General features: G+C 43.3%; 1 protein-coding gene across 1 annotated transcript in view; it reads left to right on the top strand.

The window, feature by feature from the left end:
• LOC115476004 overlaps nt 1–27,114 on the top strand; it is a gene marked incomplete at its 5' end in the record, with an annotated part of 269,698 nt that overhangs the window by 15,670 nt on the left and 226,914 nt on the right. The window contains 3 exon segments of the mRNA XM_030212099.1: nt 491–680; nt 4,231–4,358; nt 21,827–21,930. Of these exon segments, the coding sequence (XP_030067959.1) occupies nt 491–680; nt 4,231–4,358; nt 21,827–21,930 (422 nt within the window).

Here is a 27,114-nt window from a genome sequence, read left to right on the forward strand (position 1 = left end):
AAGTGAAGCCTTAGCCTTGGACTTTTACTTTCCTAATGCAGTTTGGGCATCTGTTTTGCTTTTCTCTGTGGGGCCAGTGTGAAACAGCTCAAATTTACATTGCCATCTTATTCCCCTTGAATTAAAGCAGTTCACATAACACCCCATAATTTAACAGCTTGGAACTGACGGAGCCTTAGAAAGTGTGCATTAAAGACCTTTCTGAAGGAGCCAGCGCTAGCTATGGAACCTTTATATAACACTTGGAAAAAGACCAGTAAAAGTAGTGTTATGAAGTGAAATACCATGAATATAGCCAAAATAAATATTTTAATTGATTAAAAACAAAGCTTTAGAAGTGGAAAAATTTTTTTTTAAAACAAATCATTTGGTTGGAGTCTCACAATTTAAAACCAATTTCAAAGGAGCCCCCAGTGTGCTAAATAATATTTGTGTTTTTAGTATTGTCAAACAAAGATTTCATAGAGCTTGTTTTTCTGTTTTTCCTTAGGCCCAGCAGCGGATTCTAGAATCCAAGCTGGAATGCATACAGAGCTTTAAGGATAAGATACCGGTCCAGACTGCATGCACTGAATCCCATCTCCTCACACCCTTCTCCAAGAGGGGAAATGGTGCCAAGACACAGACACATTCGTCACTTAAACTTCTTAAAATAGAGGCCACGGCATCTTACAGGAAAGGTCAGTGGATGCTTTGCCGATGTATTGTTGACTTTACAAAATACGTTTGAAACCTGTGGCTGAGAGGCACAGTGGGAGAAAAAAATGCACGGGACGAACCTTTAGATATTGAACTCTGTCTGCGTTGGAACTTGACCTATTGAAAATGGGCTAAATTGAAATGTATGACCATCCTCTGGATCAAAAGTTTTAAAAGCAATTTTTATTTCCATTGGTACTTGGCGAATGTTTTCAGTTTCCTCTGGATTTGCTCAGGAAGTGCGGCCACTCCATTGGGCCCAGCTGTGAGTTCTGAAGGTTATTTGTAGTGTATGCTTCTGAAAAACTGGAGACAGAAACAGCTTGTATTTTTAAAGCCGTTGCTTCTCCTAAGGGTGTGTGGTGATAAAAAGACCTGGTCACTTGCGACACAATATAACCAAAGACCGTAACGGACATTACCTGACTCTTCTTCCCCATTTCCCTCTCTAAGTTCCCCCCAACTGTTCCTACCATACATGTACCTCATTATACCACAATATCACTTTGTATTCATTCATACCATGTATTTGTTCAGACCGTAATCGGCTAACGCCGTTAACGGTTATATGTAAGCCACATTGAGCCTGCAAAAGGTGGGATAATGTGGGATACAAATGTAATAAATATTAATAATAAAATGAGCTGTGTAGTCACAAAAGCCCCTGCTGGCTTTCAGCTCAGTCATGCTTTAAATCAAACACAGAGAGGGTAATAAAGCACTGAGTAGTTAATCCAGAGCCTCAAAATAATTAAAAAGAATGGGCTTATGATTCCAATTATTTGAGTAGAAAAAATCGCTTGTTGATATTTCAGCAAAATAATTCTCCCATTTCATCACTTGTGCAGCTATTATTAGAAATCCTGCTGCTGTAGAAAATCCTGCAGTGCCTCCCCTACTGTAGTGACGGTAAAGAATAGTGTGGTGCCAGTCGGTTTCGGATTGCCAGACCGCTACAGTCTCTGATTTTCCAAGGCCCAGTCTGCAGTGTCCTAAGAAAATCGCAGAGCTAAATGATTCCAGTCTGTTTGACCATTCTGTTGAGGCCCAGTGAGGAATCTGCCAAGTTATGTGGAGGTTCCAGTCAGGGGCGTATCTGGACTCTGGCGGTAGGGGGGGCCAGAGCCAGAGGGAGGGGCACATTTTAGCCCCTCCCCCCGGCGCCACCGATCCCCCCCGCCATTTCCGGACCCCTCGCCACTGCCAGACCCCCCCCTCGCCACCAATGACACTCTCCACCCCCTCCCACCGCCGCCAACCCTCCCCCGCTGCTGTCACTTACCTTTGCTGGCGGGGGACCCCAACCCCCCGCCAGCCGAGGTCCTCTCTTCCATGCAGGCTGCAAGTTGCAATGCTTCCTGTTCTTCTGAGTCTGACGTCCTGCACGTACAACGCGCAGGACGTCAGACTGAGTTCCAAATTCTGAGTCTGACAACATGCAGGATGTCAGACTCAGAAGAACAGGAAGTGTTGCAACTTGCATCCTGCATGGAAGAGAGGACTTTGGCTGGCGGGGGTTTGGGGTCCCCTGCCAGCAAAGATCGGCGACGGGTTGGTGGTGGGTGGGCGGGAGGTGGAGAGGGTCGGTGGTAGGGGGGTCCAGGGCGAAATCTGCGGGGGCCCAGGCCCCTGTGGCCCCACGCAGATACGCCCCTGGTTCCAGTACTGGCTGATGTTTCAGTGAAGGCCTGTTTTTAGAGAGAACCAATTTTCAGACCATTCAATGATCATTTCACATCACAAACTTAGATTGTCATGACTGAGAAGGTCTCAACTGTTTTAACGCCCTGAAACTGAACACAACTCTCAGCTCTGTTGAAGAGGTGTGGAAAACCCTCAGGTCATCTCTGCTCCTGTTTCTGTTGATGTTTTCTGTAGCTAATCTTAGGGTACCGTAAACATAACTGGTTAGATGCTCCCTGAGCAAGAGGATTTGAAAGTCACAAGAAAGATAAATCCAACTCCACATCAGGTTGAACTGAATTTAGATCATAGATCCAGATAGCCACTCTGTCTAGGTTTAGAATTCATGGTATAGGGATGTAGCTTCCTTTCAGTTTTTTTCTATGGCTACATTATAAGACATACAGGACTAGATTCTATATATCATGTCTAAACATTTGGCACCAAAATGAAATTTGCTTAGGCGTATTCTATAAAGTACGCTTTAATTTAGGCATAAGTTATTGAATAAGCCTAAATTTCTGCACTGTTTATAGACTATGCCGAACGAAGGTCCACGTGACTAAATTTAGTCATGCTCAATTACGTCAAGTAAAACCTGTTGTAAATTCCAATTTATGTCAATTAGTACTGATTATTGGTTGTTAACATCCAATTATCAGCACTGATTAGCTTGTTAACTAATTAAGTTATGCGTATTGTTATGGAATACGTTTTGATTTCCACATGTAAATCTCAGCACGATATATAGAATCCCGGGGATGGAGAGTTATTTTATAAAAAGTCACCTAGGAGGAGAGGTGTCTCATGACACTAATGAAGGAACGTCTAACGGTGGGTGGTTTCAAATGGCAGAAGGAAGGGATACCCATCAGCTAATGTGATGATCAAAGCATCCTTGAGGAGCTGTGGGGGATCAGTAATCTAGAGAGAAAATGGGGAAGACCACTTTGAAATATTTTGTGCATTAGGATAATAATTTTAAAGATAATTCCTGTAGATGTTGTTAACCAATGTTCTTCTAATAGGAGAAGGGTGACACAGTCATATTTGTAAGTGCCTGTAACAAGTTTGATAGCCGCATTTTGGATAAACTGTAGTCTTTTTATATCTGTAAGCTTAATGCCTTGAAATAAGGCATTACAGTAGTCCAAATTACTGAGCATGAATGTGTGTATTGATATTCTGAGGTCCTTTTTGTAAAGAGCATCCTACCCCATGATTATAACCCAGTAATTGTAGTAACAGTCCTTGGTTAGTGCCATAAATTGTAGCTTCCATCAGCATCTAGTATGCATAGATTCCTGAATCCTACCTATAAGTGTCACTGCAGTACAAGGACTTGGATTCCCTTTGTCCTCTTGGGGTGTTAGTATTGCCTCTGCAGCATAGCCTTAGCTGGTCAGTTGATTAGGACAGTGGTTCCCAAACTTTCTTGGGTCACGGTGCCCCTAGGCTACACATTTCTTCTCATCTCCCCCACCCCTCCCCCATCCTGCCCCACCCCAACAGCGTTGAGTCCTACCTGACCTGGCAGGGATGCCCAAGCCCCACTAGCTGAAGAGGTCCACTGCCCGAGGTCCAAGCTCTATGCTGCTTGCACAAGCAAATTGGTAGCATGCTTCAGCCACCAAGACCTGCATTCCCATGTATGCCCTCCTCTCTTCCTCTTCAATCCAGTGTCTGCCTTCCTTCTCTCCCCCCTTCAATCCTGTGTCTATCCTCCTTCTCGCTCCCCTTCCATGCAGCATCTGCCCTCCTCTCTCCCTGGCTTACACATCTTTATTCTGTTTCAAATATTGGCCATAGCCACTGAGGGTGATCTGTATACATGTTTTGTCTTCTTAGTGGACATCAAGGATTTCTATGTAAGCAATTTGCTGTATGAAAATGAAGAAACCGTGGAAAAGTCCCAGGGAGAGGAGGTAGCTGAGATTGTCAGGAACCTATGCCTGGCACAGAGCATGCACTTTGAGGTGAGACATACCACTTGTTAAAACATACATCTGAGCAGAGCTTATAAAGAAAATTGTACTAGTGCCCTCTGTTGCTGTAATTACTATTATAACAGATTTATAACACTCAGATGGTAAACAATAGTCCTTAGTCTACGTATCTCTGCTTTGCTCAAAAAAAGTAAATCAGCATATCTGCTGTTGTGATCTTAAACACCCCCCCCCAAACTCCCCCCCCCAAAACAAACAAACAAGGTATTCTCTCTCTCTACTGTATATTCAGATAACAAATGAAAAAAAAGGCAACGGGCCTCCAAGGATGGGTTGCAGGGGCAGCCCAAGCAATCTGCGGCCTGAGGCAGGGATGAGATGCCCCCCCCCCCCGAGTCCAACATCTCTCCACACTCTCGCACTCTTCAAATTCCCTGCCCCCAGCTGTGGTCTGGCATCTCCCCCTTCCTTCCTCAACCCCCCTCCCTGAGCCTATGTTCTCCCCCCCCCCAAAAAAAATGTCACGCCTCCGAAGGAAATTATGTCAAAAAGGCGGCTGCAGTACAGAGAAAAAGCTGCAGCGTATGAGAATCGCTGCCAATAGTAATGACTTTTGAAAAACAAAAAAAAAGAAGGTATGCTCGGGGTGGGGGGGGGGGGGGGGGGGGGTTGAGAAAGGAAGGGAGGAGATGCTGCTCCTTAAAGAGTGCTGTCTGAGGCCCCCACCTCAGTTGACCAAACGGTAAGGCCATCATTGATGGGTTAGCATCTAAAGTTGTGGAAAAACAAAAGAACAATTCCTTGTGCAAAGCTCTGCTTGGAACTCAATACACCTATACAAAAATTATAATAGCAATAATGAATTCTTTCTTCGTCACTATTCTGGTGTTACATTTTTAAAATTTTTCAATATTCATACTAACAGGAGGAAAAAAAAACCTCAGCAGTCACAAGCTTTTTGCTGTGGGGTTCAAACATTGTCAAATCCACTCCGTCAAGAGTACCACAGCAGCCCATTGTCTTAGACCAATCATTGGCAAAAACCTCCCAAAAATGTTTTTGAAATTTCAAAACTTTCAAAACTTAAATCCAGATATTCATATATGACAAAATTCTTGCAGCAGAGTAACCAAAATCTTATGCATACTCATCAGTGTGTAATACCATAATATAACAGCACTCAGCTTTGAGTGTGCTCCATCTCAAACTTGATCCCCAATAGGAGTCCAAACATCAATACTCCAACTCCTAAGCAACACTTACTCCTCCTGCTATTGTGAGCTCCGTATTTGTCGGCCCTGAATATTGATGAAAAATGGCGCCGGTGTATTAAAAAGACGCTGACCCTAGCATCAGAACTGACATCGTTACAAAATGAGCATGCTTTATTGAAAAATTCACAAGAACACTGTCCATTAGATCTTCTCATTCAAGCCTACAGATTCCATCTGGAAAATCTTGCTTGAACATCCTGACGAACCAATTCTTTGAAAGCTTTCACTGTTGGGTCCAAAGGAATTGGTGGCATCCACATCGACTTGCACACCATCCATGATTTATCATAGCCCGTCTCTTTATCAGCAAAATAAATCTCTAGTTGTAATGACCTGATAAATCTCTCCAAATCCACTCTGAATTGAAACTCATCAAAATCAATAGCCGGAACAAACGACAGACCCCCTAGAAAGTAAAGAAACAGCGTCTGTCGTTAGCGTTGTGGCGGATAAATTCATCACCACAGGTTGAAGTTTCTCTGTGACCTTCACACTAAGGGGAGAAGTTATCCATGTGGGCTACCATGAAGACATTTATTTTAACAATAACTCATGCTGTTTTAACACATCCCATTTTAGCAATGAGACCTAGTTACTAATGAGGTTAATAACCCTTCTTAACAGTAGCCCACTTGAGAAACTTCCCCCCCCCCAGACATATATGCAATAAAAATGTAAAATACTAGTTTACACACAAATAACACTTCTAAAATAAACACTTAATAATGTATACTATTTTTCATTTTTCTATAAAATGCCATACTTATTTTTCGACATTCAAAATTGTATTTAAATTAATACTGAGCTGCTATGATGCAAAATCATGTGAAGTAGCTTATTAACTATTTCCGTTAAAATAACCCATGTGCAAAATTCATTTTGTGGCTGAAATACTGCAGTAAATAAGTAACTAACTTCATATGTACATAAAAATAAATATATGAATAACCTTACTGAGATGTAGTTGTCTCTTTTGCAAAGTTTTTGCAGGATATTTATGCACTGTTGTTCTATGGGGTTCATTTGCATATGCAGAAAGATGATGTGTGAAAAAGCTGATAATGCATGCTAAAAATCACAATTTACTACTCAAGCCTTAGTAAACGTGAAAGTTAAACTGTAATGGATGTGGATTTATACCATACATTTAGACCGTGGGAGGGAACCTGGCTAACTCCTGCGGTTGGCGGTCAGCCCGGAAATTCAATGCTGTGCCATTTCCGATGACTGGCATTGAATATTCAGTTTATTTTTGGACAGTTTAAAGTTAGCTGGCTGCGTCAATATTCAAAGATAACCATTTAACTTTAAACTGGCTAAACATATACCAGATATTTAAGTGGCCCGATGTGGCTGTTTACAAGAGCTGGATAGGAATTGAATATTTGGGGATAGCTGGCTATATTGTGTGATATAGCTGGTTATCTCCTAGGCACTAACTGGGGATATTCAGTGAGTGATAATCGGCTATCCTCCACTGAATATCACCGGATAGCCGGATAAGTGCCATTTAGCCGGCCAAGTGCCATTCCTGGCCAGTTAAATGGTTTTGAATACTGGGAGGCTTATAGACAGTAATACCTATTATTGAATCAGCTTAGAAATTATTCAGAGATGATGTGGGTGAATTTATTCAAAAAGGCAGTAAATAATTCCTAATTATTAATAATTATGATAGTAGTGCACATGAAATAGTTTCCTTCTTCAGATATGCAGTAATTTATATTCATATAGTTGCATAAAACCTTACTTTTTAGTACGGTGGTGCATAGCAATTTAAGGGCCAGAGTTACTAAGTTTATTTATTTGGATTTTGCTCACACCTTTTTCAGTAGTAGCTCAAGGTGAGTTACATTCAGGTACACTAGGTATTTATATGAATGGAAATAACCCACACTATTGCCTAATAACATATGCTGATTGACAAAATCATGCATTATATGCCCTTATGAAATGATTTTTTTACTGCCACACACATTAACTAGTAATGAGATATAAAGCATGCAAATACATGCAAAGCAGCTATTATTATGCAAATTGAATTAACATACCACATCAAGACGTGTCCGTTGTGTTTCTTCTCCAGGAGCATTGGCCGCTACCTGGGGAGCAAATTAAAGGGGATGTTGCTTGACAAAAGTATCCCTCTACCTTATCAATCCTGTTTGTGAAGTACCCCCCTTCCTGTTCTCCCTATAGGCTTCTACTGGGGATTTCCCTGCAGATGCTCCTGTCCTGGTTGCTCCCAGTTTCAAAATGATGGCTTAGCACTCATGGTATTACTGATAAGGGGTCAGGCTGCCAAATAAGGGGGTCTTTGTTCAGGGGATCAAGGAGGTGGCAGACTGCTTCCAGGAATGCACGATATTCTTGCCTGTAACAACCTAAAATTATATTTATGGTGGGATTCACTAACCACGGGCCTTTGTTTGGACTTTAGTTTGTACTTTGTTCCCTCTCTTTTGTTATACCCGGGATTCACTAACCTGCATTTTTTTTTTTTTGTTACATTTGTACCTCGCGCTTTCCCACTCATGGCAGGCTCTATGCGGCAGGCAATGGAGGGTTAAGTGACTTGCCCAGAGTCACAAGGAGCTGCCTGCGCTGGGAATTGAACTCAGTTCCTCAGTTCCCCAGGACCAAAGTCCACCACCCTAACCACTAGGCCACTCCTCCACTGTTGCTACTATTTGAGATTCTACATGGAACGTTGCTATTCCACTAGCAACATTCCATGTAGAAGTCGGCCCTTGCAGATCACCAATGTGGCCGCGCAGAAGCAGAAGCCTGCGCAGCCTTCTACATGGAATGTTGCTAGTGGAATAGCAACATTCCATGTAGAATCTCCAATAGCAGCAACATTCCATGTAGAGTCTCTAATAGTATCTATTTTATTTTTGTTACATTTGTACCCTGCGCTTTCCCACTCATGGCAGGCTCAATGCGGCTTACGTGGGGCAATGGAGGGTTAAGTGACTTGCCCAGAGTCACAAGGAGCTGCCTGTGCCTGAAGTGGGAATCGAACTCAGTTCCTCAGTTCCTCAGTTCCCCAGGACCAAAGTCCACCACCCTAACCACTAGGCCACTCCTCCACTTACTGTGATGAGGAACAATGCACTATTTTACTACATGAGAATTTATTGTGGGAATAACTAACCTGCATTATTATGGAGAGGCAACATGTGCAGTTTACTGCATGAACATTTATAATCATGGGAATCACTAACCTGCATTACTATAGGGAGGTAAATTTCAATGTTTTGCTGCATGAAAATTTATTACTAACCTGTATTACTAAGGGAAGGTACAAAGTATTATTAATAATAATAATAATAATAATATTATTTATTGCATTTGTACCCCACATTTTCCCACCTATTTGCAGGCTCAATGTGGCTTACAGAGTGTTGTTATGACAAAGTCATGACAGGGAATTGGATACAATCAAAGTAATCAGAAGATGGATGATGAATTAGAGAGGATGGTATTAGATAGGATAGGTTTGGAGGTGATTTGTGTCTTTAAGAGTTCTTTTTGTAGGCTGTCTTGAAGAGATGTGTCTTCAGAGATTTGAGAAAGTTGCTTAGATTGTCCATAGTTTTTAGGGCTGGGGGTAACCCATTCCATATCTGTGTACTTCTGTAGGAGAAGGTAGTGGCGTATGCCTGCTTATATTTAAGTCCTTTACAACTGGGGAAGTTCAGATTTAGGAATTTGCGGGCTGATCTCTTGGCATTTCTGGGCGGTAGGTCCACAAGGTTAGACTTGTACAGTGGAGCATCTGCATGAATGATCTTGTGTACGGTTGTGCAGATCTTGAATTCGATCAGTTCCTTGAGTGGAAGCCAGTGAAGTTTCTCTCTTAAGGGTTTCGCACTTTCGTATTTAGTCTTTCCAAATATGAGTCTGGCTGCGGTATTTTGGGCTGTTTGGAGTTTCTTAATAGTCTGTTCTTTGCAGCCAGCGTACAGAGTGTTACAATAGTCCAAAAGTACTGTTTTACTGCATGAGAATTTATCATGGGATTCACTATCCTGTGGTATCTGGTAAGTATTTTCAGTACGTGAACACAAAGAAGCGTTCAATACCAGTTCCTGTATGGTGACTCTTAATTGATAAGTTTATAAGCTTTGTTATCAAATTATTTAGATTTATTTACTTGTTCATTTTACTATTGTAATGCTGTTAACAAAATTGTAAGTTCGATGCTAAATTGTACCTACTGTACGCCGCCTTGGGTGAATCTCATCATCAAGGCGGTTCATAAATCCAAATACATAAATAAGAGTTACCACACATGAGCTGGGATGAGCCTCCTTGGTACAAAGAATGCTAAAGCAACCAAGCATGCTAGTGCTTTTTTTGGGGAGAGGAGGGATATGTAGGGGTGGAAGGGAGGGACATTGATCAACAAGACAATAGCTGATCTCATTGGGTCTCTATCTTCCTCCTTTCTAGCCATCTGGTCCTCTCTGGGAGTCTAAGCCCCTTGCATGAATGGTTTGAGAAGTTTTAGGAAAGTTCATTCAGTTGCCGGGGAGACTGTATGCAAATGATTTCTCTGAACAATGTTGATTCTAATTGAGGAGGAATAAATAAAAAGAAAATGAGGGATAGGAGAGAAATCGAACGACATGTGGCAGAAAAGCAGTCTAGAGTATAATTTTGCTCTCATCAGCAAGCTCGTTTACCTTTTTAGAAATAAAACTGTGTCTTACAACTGAGTGTACTCTCTATAATTCCCCTTTTCTTTTCACTGTTGATTCTGGACTTTGTATTGCAGTGGACCTGAGCTGCTTTAATAGATAAATCTAGCCAAAAAAGATGTTGGGACTGGCACAGGATTTCTGGGGCTCAGCCCTGTTCTTAGAAAATGACACTGAAGCAACAGCGAAATTAGTTGCTATTGTTCCGTGTCATTTCCACTACAAGATGAAATTTAGAAAAATAAATCTCATTTTGTTTCACTTTTTTCATTTTAGCAAAATGAATTTAAAAAAAGAAGAGAATTTTAAAAATTCACATCTCTGGTTAGCACAACTAAAATAAGCGCCCCCTGTCTTTTCTTCTTCAGCTGTGGATCAGATGTAAGTTACAGGGACAAGTAAGGTTTAAAAGAAACCATACAGGCTGCCTGCAGGTCAGTTTGCTTACATAATTTTGAACCAGCACATCTTTTGCCCCAGGTGCGAAGGTGGCGGACCTCACGCGTCACCTAGATAGGATTTTAGATAGTGCTGGGGAGGAGTCCGCTGTCTTGGTACATGTGGGTACCAATGACATAGGAAAATGTGGGAGAGAGGTTCTGGAAGCCAAATTTAGGCTCTTAGGTAGAAAGCTCAAATCCAGATCCTCTAGGGTAGCATTTTCTGAAATGCTACCTGTTCCACGTGCAGGGCCCAAGAGACAGACAGAGCTCCAGAGTCTCAATGCGTGGATGAGACGATGGTGCAGGGAGGAGGGTTTTAGATTTGTTAGGAACTGGGCAACATTCTGGGGAAGGGGAAGTCTATTCCGAAAGGATGGGCTCCACCTTAACCAGGGTGGGACCAGGCTGGGACCAGGCTGCTGGCATCGGCATTTAAAAAGGAGATAGAGCAGCTTTTAAACTAGAAATGGGGGGAAGGCCGACAGTCGCTCAAAAGCGCATGGTTCGGGAAAAGGTATCTTGCAAAGATACCTCACAAACAGGGAAGATAGGGTTTCTGGATAGTGAGGTTGCACAACAGACCGTGGTAGGCCAGGTGCCCTTAAATACAACTAAAGATCAGACAAAAGATGTCAAATCAATAGTGTCAGGTACTAAGCATCATGCAAATAAGAACAACAAACATACTCTGAAATGTCTATATGCAAATGCTAGGAGTCTAAGAAATAAGATGGGAGAGTTGGAATATATTGCACTAAATGAAAAATTGGATATAATAGGCATTACTGAGACCTGGTGGAAGGAGGATAACCAGTGGGACACTGTCATACCGGGGTACAAAGTATATCGTAATGATAGGGTGGACCGGACTGGTGGAGGGGTAGCATTGTATATTAACGAGAGCCTTGACTCAGATAGATTACAAATTCAGCAGGACACAAATCACACCTTTGAATCACTGTGGGTTGAAATTCCATGTATAAAAGGGAAAAAAATGGTGATAGGAGTGTACTACCGTCCGCCTCGCCAGGATGAGCAGGTAGACACAGAAATGATAAAAGAAATCAGAGACGCGAACAAAATGGGCAATGTGATAATAATGGGTGACTTCAATTATCCAAATATAGACTGGGTAAATGTAACATCGGGACACGCTACAGAGATACAATTCCTTGATGAAATCAAGGACAGCTTTATGGAGCAGCTGGTGCAGGAGCCGACGAGAGAAGGAAAAATTCTAGACTTGGTCCTTAGTGGAGCGCATGATCTGGTGAGGGACGTTATGGTACTCGGGCCGCTTGATAACAGTGACCATAATATGATTAGTTTTGACATCGACCTTGAAGTAACTGTACACAGAAAGTCAAATACGTTAGCGTTTAACTTTAAAAAAGGAGACTATGATAAAATGAGAAGAACGGTAAAAAAAAAAACTTAGGGGGGCAACTGAGAGAGTAAAAACTGTACAACAGGCGTGGACGCTGTTCAAAAATACCATCCTGGAGGCCCAGGCCATACATATTCCGCGAATTAGAAAAGAAAGACGGAAGTCCAAAAGACACCCGGCCTGGTTGAAAAGTGAGGTGAAGGAAGCTATTAGGGCTAAAAGAAACACCTTCAGAAAATGGAAGAAGGAACCGTCTGAAAATAACAAGAAACAGCATAAGGAGTGTCAAAGCAAATGCAAGGCGCAGATTAAGAAGGCCAAGAGGGAGTATGAAAAAAAGATAGCATTAGAGGCAAAAAAACATAGTAAAAATTTTTTTCGGTATATTAAAAGCAGGAAGCCTTCAAAAGAATCGGTTGGGCCGCTGGATGACCGAGGGGTAAAAGGGGCGATCAAGGAAGACAAAGACGTAGCGGAGAGACTGAATGAATTCTTTGCTTCAGTCTTCACCGAGGAAGATTTGGGTGGGATACCGGTGTCGGAAATGGTAAATCAAGCGGACGAGTCGGAGAAACTTACTGACTTCACGGTAAACTTGGAGGACGTAATGGGGCAGTTCGGCAAACTGAAGAGTAGCAAATCTCCTGGACCGGATGGTATTCATCCTAGAGTACTGATAGAACTGAAAAACGAGCTTGCGGAGCTACTGCTAGTGATATGCAACTTATCCTTAAAATCGAGCATGGTACCGGAAGATTGGAGGGTGGCCAATGTAACGCCCATTTTTAAAAAAGGCTCCAGGGGAGATCCGGGAAATTATAGACCGGTGAGTCTGACGTCGGTGCCGGGGAAAATGGTAGAGGCTATTATTAAAAACAAAATTACAGAGCACATCCGAGGACATGGATTACTGAGACCAAGTCAGCATGGCTTTTGTGTGGGGAAATCTTGCCTGACCAATTTACTTCAATTCTTTGAAGGAGTGAACAAACATGTGGACAAAGGGGAGTCGGTTGATATTGTGTATCTGGATTTTCAAAAGGCGTTTGACAAGGTACCTCATGAAAGGCTACAGAGGAAATTGGAGGGTCATAGGATAGGAGGAAATGTCCTATTGTGGATTAAAAACTGGTTGAAGGATAGGAAACAGAGAGTGGGGTTAAATGGGCAGTATTCACAATGGAGAAGGGTAGTTAGTGGGGTTCCTCAGGGGTCCGTGCTAGGACCGCTGCTTTTTAATATATTTATAAATGATTTAGAGATGGGAGTAACTAGCGAGGTAATTAAATTTGCTGATGACACAAAGTTATTCAAAGTCGTTAAATCGCGACAGGATTGTGAAAAATTACAAGAGGACCTTACGAGACTGGGAGACTGGGCTGCTAAATGGCAGATGACGTTTAATGTGAGCAAGTGCAAGGTGATGCATGTGGGAAAAAAGAACCCGAATTATAGCTACGTCATGCAAGGTTCCACGTTAGGAGTTACGGACCAAGAAAGGGATCTGGGTGTCGTCGTCGATAACACACTGAAACCTTCTGCTCAGTGTGCTGCTGCGGCTAAGAAAGCGAATAGAATGTTGGGTATTATTAGGAAAGGTATGGAAAACAGGTGTGAGGATGTTATAATGCCGTTGTATCGCTCCATGGTGCGACCGCACCTTGAGTATTGTGTTCAATTCTGGTCGCCGCATCTCAAGAAAGATATAGTAGAATTGGAAAAGGTGCAGCGAAGGGCGACTAAAATGATAGCGGGGATGGGACGACTTCCCTATGAAGAAAGACTAAGGAGGCTAGGGCTATACAGCTTGGAGAAGAGACGGCTGAGGGGAGACATGATAGAGGTATATAAAATAATGAGTGGAGTGGAACAGGTGGATGTGAAGCATCTGTTCACGCTTTCCAAAAATACTAGGACTAGGGGGCATGCGATGAAACTACAGTGTAGTAAATTTAAAACAAATCGGAGAAAATTTTTCTTCACCCAACGCATAATTAAACTCTGGAATTCGTTGCCGGAGAAAGTGGTGAAGGTGGTTAGCTTAGCAGAGTTTAAAAAGGGGTTGGACGGTTTCCTAAAGGACGTCCATAAACCGCTACTAAACGGACTTGGAAAAATCCAAAATTCCAGGAATAACATGTATAGAATGTTTGTACGTTTGGGAAGCTTGCCAGGTGCCCTTGGCCTGGATTGGCCGCTGTCGTGGACAGGATGCTGGGCTCGATGGACCCTTGGTCTTTTCCCAGTATGGCATTACTTATGTACTTATGTACTTATATGATTTCATTTCCTGCAATTTCAGAAAAGATTTGAGGAAATAAAGGGGCCCTTTTACTAAAGCATAGCATGTGCTAGTGGAATGAATTACCGACCACCTTGAGAACAACACATGACCTGATGACCTTCCGGAAATTACTGAAGACTTACTTGTTCAAAAAAACGTACAAAAAAGATCCCCCATAAGAAACAGACACCTAAACTTCACCAGTTACAATTATAATGGAACTTTACACCCGAATTACTGAATATTATATCTTGTTCAGATATCATTATGTTTTATCTATTTACCCACTTCTCATTATACATAATTTTCTTATGCACCTTTACTGCAATAATGCTGAAATTCTTACTGCGTTAATATGATTGCCATTACATTCTTATGCACCTTATCTGTTAACTATATTCTGATTTCTTTATTCCATCAATGTGATTGTTGTTGTATTATATGGGATATAAATGCAGCAAATAAATAAATAAAATTAGCACCAGTGACGATCCTAGGTCGGCTGCCACCTGGGGCGGATCGCCGATGCACCCCCCCCCCCCTTCCCAGATGCAGGACGACACCCCCCCCAGCACAATGACACCCCCTGGCACATCAACCCCCCCCCCCGAGTGCATTCTTAGTTGATGGGAGCAGACGCACGGCTCTCGGCTCTGCTGGCTCCCTGCTCCCTCTGCCCCGGAACAGGAAGTAACCTGCTCCGGGGCAGAGGGAGCAGGGAACCAGCGGAGCCGACAGGCGCACGGCTGCTCCCTGCAACCCTCCAGCAGCGTGCACCCGGGGCGGACCGCCCCCACCGCCCCGCCCTTGGTATGCCGCTGATTAGCATTAGCTAAATGATGAGATGCCTATAGGTATAAAATGAACTTCTTTGCATTTAGCACATGCTAATTTTGTTAGCACATGCTAGGCTTTAGTAAAAGGGCTCCGAAGTCTGCAAAGTGAGCCCTACGAAGTGAGGCTTTAGGATTTAAACCCGCATATCCTAGAGCAGAGGTTCTCAGCCCAGTCCCCAGGACACAGTCCTTCAGGTTTTCAGGATACCCACAATGAATATGCATGAAATACATTTGCATAGAATGGAGGCAGTGCATGCATATGTATCTCATGCATATTCATTGTGGGTATCCTGAAAACCTGACTGGCTAGGTGTGTCCCGAGGACTGGGTTGAAAACTCCTGCTGTAGAAGAGTGTAACAGAGATATTTCCATCACAATGTATGGGATGTAAATATTTTCAAGCGAGACAGAAACTCCAGAAAAGGTGGTGCTTGTGTGAGGCCAAAAGAGGGTAGACAGTGCTTTGCAAATCTGTCTTGGAGACCCCAAAGCCAGTTAGGTTTACAGCATATGCACAATGAATATGCATGAGATAAATATGCAAATTTATCTCCTTCCTATCCTGAAAAGTCAACCAGCTGGGGGTTCCCAAGGAGAGGTTTTGAGAAGTCCTGGGATAGACTCAGGATAAAATATTTCTTCACAGAAAAGATGGTAGGTGCATGGAGCAGACGTCCAAGGGAGATGCTAGAGATGAGGATAGTACTGGAGCTTACGAAAGCATTGGATAAGCAGCTTAGACATGGGAAAGTGAAGGTAAAGCCAGAGATTGCCTGGAGTCTGTGGTAATGCTACAGGAAGGGAAAACATTCAGGCGTTGCAGTCTTCATCTGCCATGTGTCTCTTCCAGAAAGTGCTGTGGGATTTGTGTTACCTGTTGAGAACTTCATAAAAGTCCTACAGTGTGTTCGGCAGAGGATTTTGCTCACACAGTAGTTCCAGAGCTGTAAGAGCCCCAGTTCGAGGAACAAAACTCCTTGCCACTCCAGGTTTTGGAACTTACACCCCAGATGCACTGCAGTATTTGTAGTCCCCTGAATCAGCACTGTAAGTCACACAGAACTTCAGGAGAGAGCTGGCAGAAGCTCAAAATCTCTCACTTTTTGCTGGGTTACTTGGCATTTCTGTATTTCTGAAGATATTTTTCTCCTTTCTAAAGTTATAGGGGTAAGGTTACTAAGGTGCACTATAGGTGTGTTAGCATTTTTTAAACACGTGTTAATGGTTAACGTGTTAAACACTAATGCGCCCATAGGAATGTGTTGACATAAGCGGGGCCAGGGCCGTCCCAAGGCAAGATGCCGCCTGAGGCAGGAAGTTACAATCAGAGAGGCGGCCGCAGTAAAGGGAAGAGGCAGGTGCCGGAGGTGGTAGGGCAGCGTATGGGAATCTCTGACGCTGTTGGGTTTGGAACATCAACATGATGAGGTAAAACACCGTGAAGGGGGAGATGCCGTTCTCCGAGATTCCATTCCTGAAGAGTGCTGCCTGAAAACCCCGCCTCAGGTGACCTAATGGTCGGACCACTCCTGGGCGGGGCTCCCACTTCCCTCACATAACTTACAGAATACAGTAAGTTATACGTGTCCCAGAGGCACATAGGTGTTAACACTTACAGTTCTGTAGCTGGCGTGAATGACTGCGCCTAAAGGTTAAGTGTGTAAATACCAGTTTACACATGTATTCTATAAAGGAACATAGGTGTCTACATTCTTTTCAAGAGCAGGCTTGTGACATGCACCCTGTTATAGAAATGGCTCCTTTATGACTAGCTGTCAAGGGCAAATTTTTCCTCAGGTTAGAACAACAGTGCATGCACACACTCCACCTAATTCTATGTATGGCACCTTGAGTTGCACGTGCAAATCTGGGTGGAGTCTTATTTTTGCACATAACTTAATTTGATAACGAGCCAATCAGTACCGTTAATTGGATGCTAATAAGCAATTACCACTGATTAGCAATAATTACAATTTGTATGCATTGCTCGCTAAGCGCATTCTATAATGTAGTCTGCATAAATTCTACCATGTGGATCCCAAAAGGGGGGTGTGGCTATAGGAGGAGCATGGGTGTGTCATGGGCGTTCTAAAACTTAACACCCAGTGTTATAGAATAACCTGCTCTCTCCTGGATTCTATATAGTGCACCTAGAGGCCCGCACCAAAATCCAGACGTATTCTATAACAATGCGCATTACATAATTGGCTTATCAAGTTAATCAGCATTGATAACAGCACTTAACAAGCAATAATAAGCACTAATTGGCAATAAGTAGAATTTATGCACACAACAGTGTATTCTGCAATGAACTGCGCCAAAATTCGAATGTATGCAGTTCAAAAGGGGCATGGCAATGAGCTGGGAAATAGGCATTCTGCGGGCATTCCCAAATTTACGTTCATAGCTATAGACTATGGCCCAGTGTGCGTAAATCTATGCACAGGGATTTATGCCACATTTTTATTGGTGTAAATGGAGGCACTTAGTTTTAGGCGCTGGGATATCAACTAAATGTATTCTATATACCACTCCTAAATCTAGGTGCTGCTCATAGAACACGCTTAGACGGAAATGTCTATTGCTTGGATTTTTTAGGCGCCTTATCTAGAATCTGGCCCTCTGCGACTAATGTTAGGCGTGGGTATTTGCACCAGGTTTTCATTGGTGTAAATGGCTGCACCTAAATTCTAGTCAAGTGGGCAGATTTAGGCATATTCTGTAAACCAATCTCTAACTTTAGGCGCAGTTTACAGAATACGCCTAAGTGTGTTTTCCTTTGGCGCTGTTTTTTTAGGCAACATATATAAAATCTGGCCCCACTGTCAGCAAAACACCCACCTCTGTGTAATGTTTAGAACATGCACTTTTCATTTTCTTTTTTTTAAATGAGAAATAAATATTGCATTAAGGGGGGAAGTTATCAATGTGTGCTACTGTTAAGCTGGGTTATTTTAACACAGGGGCTCATTGCATAGAACAGGAACCTGTGCTAAAATAACCCAACTTGTGGTAAAATAACCCAACTTAACAGTAGCCCACATTGATAACTTCTCTCCTAAGTGTAGTAATTTTACAAATATTCTGGACCTTGATTTCACCAATTTCTTAGAAACTTCTCAGGACAACATATCAGAACGAGCCACCATCTGCATTTCCTTTACCTGTGAGCATGATAAAGTTACAGTTATGAAAGCTTACTTCAAAAAGAAAGATTTCCTTTATTTGCGGTGCTAAGGTTCAAATGTTTCCAGATGTAACTTGTGCTACACAGCTGTGTAGAAGGCTTTTTTTTTTGCAGTTAAAGTCATGCACCTTGGCAGCAGGGGCTAGTTTCTTTTTGACATTCCCCTGCAAATGGCCGATTAAAGGCTTCTTATACAAAACTGCACTAACGATTCCCGCGTGGCAAATAAGAGGAAGACCAAAGGAATTGAATGGGCTTCCTTTCATTACCTGCACAGGAAATGCTAGCACGGCTTTGTATAAGAGGCCCTAAGGGGCCATTTTACTAATGTGCGCTGAAAAATGGCCTGCGCTGGTGTAGATATGTGTATTGGACGCGTGCAGGTCCATTTTTCAGCACGCCTGCAGAAAAGGCCTCTTTTTTTGCTGAAAATGGACATGCGGCAAAATAAAAATCAGCACGCATCCGTTTTTGGGCCTGAGAACTTACGGCCACCCATTGACTTAGGGGTAAGGTTCCGCACATTAACCGGGTGGTAATTGTCAGCGTGTGGACACTGCCGATTACTGCCCACTTTGTGCCCATTTTGGGCCTGAGAACTTACTGCCACCCATTGACTTAGCGGTAAGGTCTCACACATTAACCGGGTGGTAATCGTCAGCGTGTGGACACTGCTGATTACGGCCCACTTTGTGCCACACAGTAGAAAATAGAAATTATTTTCTGACGTGCATTTTGGATGCGTGTAGAAATTAGAATTACCACCTGGAGCACACGGTAGCCCAGCGTTAGTTCTAATTTGATGTGTGTTGTACACATGTAGGCGCCTATGCATCTTAGTAAAAGGCAGGGGCGTAGCCAGACTTCAGCAGGAGGGGGGTCCAGAGCCCGAGGTGAGGGGGCAAATTTTAGCCCCCCCTGGCGCCGCCGACCTCCCCCCCGCCATTGCTGACCCCCCCCACTGCCGCTGCTGCTACCACCACCAACAACTTTGACCCCCCCCGCCGCCGACCCTCTCGACCCCCCTCCTGCCGCCAACCCGCCGTCGCCTACCTTTGCTGGCGGGGGACCCCCAACCCCTGCCAGCTGAGGTCCTCTTCTTCCTTTGTTCTGTTTCTGAGTCTGACGTCAGACTCACAGAAACAGAAGCCTGCGCGGCCGCGTTGCTGATCTGCAAGGGCAGGCTTCTACATAGAACATTGCTAGTGGAATAGCAACATTAACATTCCATGTAGAATCTCAAATAATAGCAACATTCCATGTTCCACTGCACTAACCACTAGGCTACTCCTCCACTAGCAACATTCCATGTAGATTCTCACATATTTATTTATTTAGATTTTGCTCACACCTTTTTCAGTAGTAGCTCAAGGTGAGTTACATTCAGGTACACTGGATATTTCCCTGTCCCAGGAGGGCTCACAATCTAAGTTTGCACCTGAGGCAATGGAGGGTTAAGTGACTTGCCCAAGATCACAAGGAGCAGCAGTGGGATTTGAACCAGCCACCTCTGGATTGCAAGACTGATGCTCTAACCACTAGGCTACTCCTCCACTAGCAACATTCCATGTAGATTCTCACATATTTATTTATTTAGATTTTGCTCACACCTTTTTCAGTAGTAGCTTTGTACCTGAGCCAAGGGAGGGTTAAGTGACTTGCCCAAGATCACAAGGAGCAGCAGTGGGATTTGAACTGGCCACTCCTTAATTACTTTTAATATCAGTAGTCAAATGTTTAGAATATAGCATATATCTAGCACTTAGCTTTCAAATTCTGTACCCAGCTAAGTGCTTGATATATGCTATGCTAAAATTTAAAATAAAATTTAAAAAACTAAAAAAAATTTAAAATTTACATTTAAAGAGAGCTTGATTTGCTATTTCATTGTAAACAAGATTAGGTCTATTTTGTCTTCAGTTCTAATTATACTTGTTAATAGATTTTTCACTGAAGCTTGCCTTGTTATACTGAGGGGTCCTTTTACTAAGGTGCCCTGAAAAGTGGCTTGCGGTAGTGTAAGCGCGGGTTTTGGGTGCACGTTGATCCATTTTTCAGCGCGCCTGTAAAAAAGGCATCGTCTTGTACTGCCCTGTTACTGCAGGGTTAGCACGGGAGACCTTATCTCCACCTCAGTGGGTGGCGGTAAGGGCTCCCGTCGCATGGCCAAGCGGTAAGAGTTCTCTTACCGCATGGCCATGTGTGCTGGGGGATTTTTTTTTACCCACTGCAGTAAAAAGGGCCCTGGCACATGGGAAAAACAGCCCCCACCCTCAGCGCAGGGCCCTTTTTCCCGCAGCTTGGTAAAAGGGCCCCTAAGATATGTGCAGGTGTAATTTATTTTATTTTGTTTCTGTAAGATATAACCAAGTAAAACCAAGTAAAGGTTTGAGGGATGATTGCGAGACGAGTCCTGGGATATGAAGAGTGCTTTTGCGCTGAAGCAATTTAAGAAGCCTAATGGCAAAGGAGGCTTTGTTGCCTCTTATTGCTTTTATGGCTTTGACACAGGCGTGGGCTGTTACACTGATCCTGAGGACTCTGTTCCCTTCCTTCACATATTTAGTGGACTGTATATACTCATTTGTGACACATTCTATTATTTTATAGGCTTTGAAGAGTATTTTCATGGATTCTATAAGGCATGGAACCTAACTCTAAGGGGTCCTTTTACCAAGCTGCGGTAAAAAGGGCTTTGCAGTAGCAGCAGCCGCCTTTTTTACCGTGTGCAAAGACCCTTTTTACCGCAGCAGTTAAAAAGCATGAAAAAAACACATGGCCATGTGGTAAGCTTACACTTAGCACGTGGCCATGCTGGGGGGGGGGGGGGGTGAAGAGCACTTATTGCCACCCATTGAGGTGGTGGTAAGAGCTCCCGCACTACCCCGGAGGTAACCCTCGGTGGTATATCTTTTTAAAAATCCAGCAGCACCGGAAATGGAGTGTGCTGGAGGTGGGACTACTGCCGGTGGCCATGTTGGACCGACGGTAGTTCTGGGTTGCTGCGTGGCAAGCGTTTAGTAAAGGGCCCCTAATAGCATGTAATTCAAAAGGGGGTGTGGGGTAGTTGCTTGTGCCTGGACAGTGGCGTACCTAGCTTGTTCGCCACCCAGGGCGGGTCTCTGCAGCCAAGACGTGTCACCCCCCCCCAAGTGCATCACCCCATCACCTTTCCTCCTAGCAAGGGGGTGTTCGGAGCAGGCATGCTGCTGTCTGCTCTGCTGGTCCCCTGCCCCAGAACAGGAAGTAACGCCTGCTCCCTGGGCAGACCGCCCCCACCGCCACTGTGCCTGGATTTGGGAGGTATGCTCATTATCCATGTGTGTGTTCCAGTTGGTAATTTAGTTGGGTTTTTTTTTTGCCTTTTCTTCTCCTAGACTGCAGATCTCTTCATGAAACTGGTGTTTGAACTTCGACGTTTGTCTGCTGATGCCGTGATGGACTTGTGGCAAACATCATCATTTAAGTGCAGAGACAACTGGTAGGGTGATTTCTACATAAGGTGGAGCAGTGATAAAAGACAGTGCAAGTTTCTGTACCTTGTATTACCCTTCCAGTTATATGCATAATCCATATCAAGAATGAAACATTTATTGGGATTTATTAACCACTTTTATAAAGAGATTCATCTAAGGCGGTGTACAGCAGGTACAGTTTAACATCAAATTTACAATTGTGTTAACAACATAACAATAGTAAAATAACCAAGAATAAATATAAATACAATAAATGAGGTAAACTTGAAAACAGCAAATTGAAACTGAATAACAGTTCATTGTCCAGCAGGTGAATGTTTTACTCTAGTTGTACGTGGAGGGGCATAATCAAACGTGAACGCCTATCTCCATGGGCATCTATGTCCGAAAATGGGTACGTGAAGAGGTGGGACAGACCGTTTTTTCGAAAAAATGGACGTTTTTCAGATAGGCGTTTGTTTTTTTTAGTGATAATGGAAACTAAAAACGCCCAGCTCAAAAACAACTTAATCTGAGCCATTTGGTCGTGGGAGGGGCCAGGATTCGTAGTACATTCGCCCCCCTGACATGCCAGGACACCAACTGGGCACCCTAGAGGTCAGTGTGGTGGACTTCAGACAACGCTCTTACATGCATAGCTCCCTTACCATGGGTGCTGAGCACCCAACCCCCCTCCCCCAAAACCCACTACCCACAAATGTACAACACTACCATAGCTCTTAGGAGTGAAGGGGGCACCTACATGTGGGTACAGTGGATTTTGGAAACCTTCCATTTACCAGCCCAAGTATTACAGGTGGGGGGGAGATGGGCCTGGGTCCACCTGGCTGAAGTGCACTGCAGTACCCACTAAAAGTGCTCCAGGGACCTGCATACATGCAGGCCTCTAGGACTTGTTGCTGCTATATAACATTGGCACACCAGTTGACACCTGAAGACTAATCTCTCCGAAAATGTCCTTTATTGAAATAAGCACTCTTACTCACAGTTAACTGCAGATCAGAGGTTGTGCCCCACTGGCAACGAGTTTCCCTGGTACTGAGATGAGCAGTAGGTCAGAGCTGGCACAATGGTGTACAATGCCCTCTTTCAGCCACATTCAAGTTAAGAACTAAGTTCTGTAACGTGGCTAACGCGTGAAAGGGATCTAAAACTAGCTTACAAAAATGCCCACTACCTCATGGACTACCGGAAACAAAACAGGGCACACTCTGACCCAGTAAGCAGGGGGAAAAGCACCATGGGAGTAGAACCTACCAACTACCAACATCGTGAGCATTGAGCACAAGCTAGTGGAATCACGGAGCCCAATACCCTACACCCACCACAATGCATTGCTGATGTGACTCTGCAGTGCGCATAACAGAAAAGGTGTCACACTCACCCGAGAGCCACATCAGAACCAGGGAAAGGCTGTCACAAGATAGAACACATTCTGCTGTCATGGAGGTGGGTACAGCATTTGAGGCTGGCATAGAGGCTGGAAAAAAAGTTTTTAAAGTGGGGTTTTATTGGTGGGAGGGGGTTAGTGACCACTGGGGGAGTCCGGGGAGGTCCTCCCTGATTCCCTCCAGTGGTCATCTTGTCAGTTGGGGCACTTTTTTGGGACTTGTTTGTGAAAAAAAAGGGTCCACAAAAAGTGACCCAAAATCGCGGTAAAAATGCTTTTTTTTCGATTATCAGCTAAAGACACCCATCTCTCCTCGGCTGATAACCATGCCCCAGTTCCGCCTTCACCACGCCTCCGACACGCCCCGTCAACTTTACCCGTTTCCGCAACGGATTGCAGTTGGAAACGCCCCAAATCGGCTTTTGATTATACCGATTTGGGCGCCCACAGGAGAAAGATGCCCATCTCCCGATTTGGGTCGCAATATAGGCGTTTTTCTCTTTCGATTATAAGCAGGATTGTCTCATTGTACAGCTCACCTTGCATGCCTTTAGAGCTAAAGCATTTCAAACTCCCATGAGACAGTTGAAGGAGAACTTACCATAGTGGGCTTATAAACTTGGAAATATGGTGGTAATTTTTAGTTTTAGGTGGCAGGAATGCATGTGCATGACAGTGTCTAGTCATTTACATGCATAAATGGCTACTTGCATATGTAAATAATCTCTTACAGAACACCGACTAATGGAAAGGTAAATGCCATGTTTTGATGTTATGTACTTTGCCAGTGGACATGTGATTTTTTTTAATTACATTTGTACCCCGCGCTTTCCCACTCATGGCATGCTCAATGCGGCTTACATGGGGCAATGGAGGGTTAAGTGACTTGCCCAGAGTCACAAGGAGCTGCCTGTGCCGGGAATCGAACTCAGTTCCTCAGTTCCCCAGGACCAAAGTCCACCACCCTAACCACTAGGCCACTCCTCTGATTGGACAGAGCATGCAAATATGTCCATAAATTATAGAATACTAAATTTATGCATATTGGGCTAGATTCAGTAAATGGTGCTCAAACTTGACTGCTGAAAAAAATGAGCAATAAGTGCTGTTCTAGGAATGGCGCTCTGAGTTGGCCACCATTTATAGAATAGTGCTTAGTTTCGGGATCTGCACCCAGTTTTGGGCACAAGTATTTGCATCAACTGAACCCTGGTGTAATTCCTAAATTAGGTGCAGATCTGCCATAATCTATAACACTGTGTGCAAATTGTAGGAACACCCCTGAGCTGCCCATGCCCCTCCTTTGGCCATGCCCCCTTTTCGGATCCACTGTTAAAACTTTATGCACACACATCTTTATAGAATATCGACAAGGAAGATGCACATGTCAATGCAAATTATTGCCAATTAGCGGCAGTAATTGTTAGTGGCCAATTATTGACACTGGCTCGTTATTCAATTAAATTGCACGTGCAAATTGGATGCATGCCCAAAATTTACACGTGCAATTTTGAGCACCATTTATAGAATTTGGGGGGATTATAGCTAACCTCTAGGCATGACACAAACCAAAGAGGAGGGTAGATGGGCTCTAGGCGTGGGCATTAACACCAGCTATAGGGCTAGTGTAAAAAGGCCTACCCCAACGACCCCACGTAACCCTCTTCACCTATCAACACAGCATGACTATGATCACACAGGACAACACGCAATCTTCGTCCATTTCGACCCTCCACTTATACCTCATACGATCACCATACAACTTTGTATTTGTTATCCACCGACTGGGCAAACGCCTTTGACGGTACTATGTAAGCCACATTGAGCCTGCAAACAGGTGGGAAAATGTGGGGTACAAATGCAATAAATAAATTGTGGAACGCTTTGCCCAAAACCGTGAGATCTATCCATAACCATCTTAACTTCAGGAAACTACTGAAAATCAACTTGTTTAAGAAGGCCTACCCCATGACCCAAATTAACTTTCTACTTCCTGCGACACAGCAAAATATGGACCGTACTAGACTTCTATCACTACCCCCTCTTTATTTCTTTGTTGATCTATACTTATGTTTCTTGCATGCTTACTACTATACTATGTATTTGTATTATTGAACCGGAGCCTACTTCTACGGTATTGTGTAAGCCACATTGAGCCTGCAACTAAGTGGGAAAATGTGGGATATAAATGTGTTAAATAAATAAATAAATAAATAATTGTGTTTTAAGGGGAAGGATTCTATATATGGCGCCTAAAAAATCCACATTTTCGCCTAAGCATATTCTATAAGCGGCACCTAGGTTTAGGCGTAGTATATAGAATATGCTTAGTTGATACCCCTGTGCCTAAAACTATGTGCATCTATTTACACCAGCTTCCTGTTTGCTTTTTTGGTTGGAATGCTTCCTTCTGTTTAATTTCTGAACTAACTAGTTCAATCAATGAGGGTACAACTAATAAAAGGGAAAACATGGCGTAAATCCCAGTGTGTAGATTTAGGCGCAGAGGGCCATATTCTATAGCTACATGCATAACTTTCAAATATGCGCAATAGTCCACAGAATCATCTACGGACTCGCACCAGATTACATGACGGAACTTATCGATCTACCAATAAGAAGCGTGACTAGAACAGCAAGAACCTACCTAACCCTTCACTACCCCAATTGCAAAGGTATAAAATACAAATCTTCACATGCCGCCAGCCTCTCGTTTATAGGCACACAACTTTGGAACTCACCGCCCGAAGACCTGAAACTCACAGAAAACTACCTACAATTCAGAAAAAACCTGAAAACACATCTTTGCAAGAAGTCTTTCCCCCCTGGATCTGCCTAATCCCACACCACCATACATCACAAAAAGTTCAGAAATGGAAAACAATAATATTAACCTCTGCTAATATATCAGCCTAAGCGTTTATTGTACTTCTGTATTATGTACTAGACTTCTACAAATCTAAATTTTGTAACCGCCTTTTTAGCAATATGTAAGCCACATTGAACCTGCCATATGGTGGGAAAATGTGGGATACAAATGCAATAAATAAATTTCAGAATGCCTATGAAATGCCCATTTCCCCGCCCATAACCACTGCATGCGTAGAAGTTGGGCACAGTGCTATACAGAATACGCTTAGCAAGTTGTGTACATAAATTTGAATTATTGCCAATTAGTGCTCATTATTGCTTGTTAAGTGCTGTTATCAACGCTAATTAGCTTGTTAAGCCAATTAAGTTACACGGGTTGTTATGGAATCTGCCTGTATTTTGGTGTGGATCTCTAGTCACGCTATATAGAATACGGGGATAAATGTAAGTATGTTTTCTGCCACTTGCAGTAGTATTCTGTAGAGAAAAGTAGGTGCTTGAAATAGGCACCTTTTCTTATCCTGGTGCCCGATTATAGAATTACCCTCTACAAGTCTGAAATTCTAATCTGTTTTTTTAGGGGAAGATCCAGCCTTTCCTAAATAAATGCCTATTCAAAAGAGCTCAAGAACATAATGCTGATCCCTATTATTTTGATGCAAATTGAATTGTATTTGTAGCTTTAACAAGGACCTTGTTGTGTGCAGTCACTTTGTCTTCATTTGCCTATCTAAGAAGCAGAATCTTGACTGACATCAGTGACAGCTGAGGTATTATGCTCTGCTGCATCCTTTCTGGTCTTTTATTCCCAGGGCAGCTAGTGCTGATTGTGGGAAGAATGTGACTGCATTATGATAGGCGTTTCTGTAATAGATTCTTCTTGTTTGGAGAGTGTTTATTCTTTTGGCTCTTCCAACCCAGCAGCCTT

Source organism: Microcaecilia unicolor, chromosome 8 (genome assembly GCF_901765095.1).
Source record: "Microcaecilia unicolor chromosome 8, aMicUni1.1, whole genome shotgun sequence".
NCBI classification, from domain to species: domain Eukaryota; kingdom Metazoa; phylum Chordata; class Amphibia; order Gymnophiona; family Siphonopidae; genus Microcaecilia; species Microcaecilia unicolor.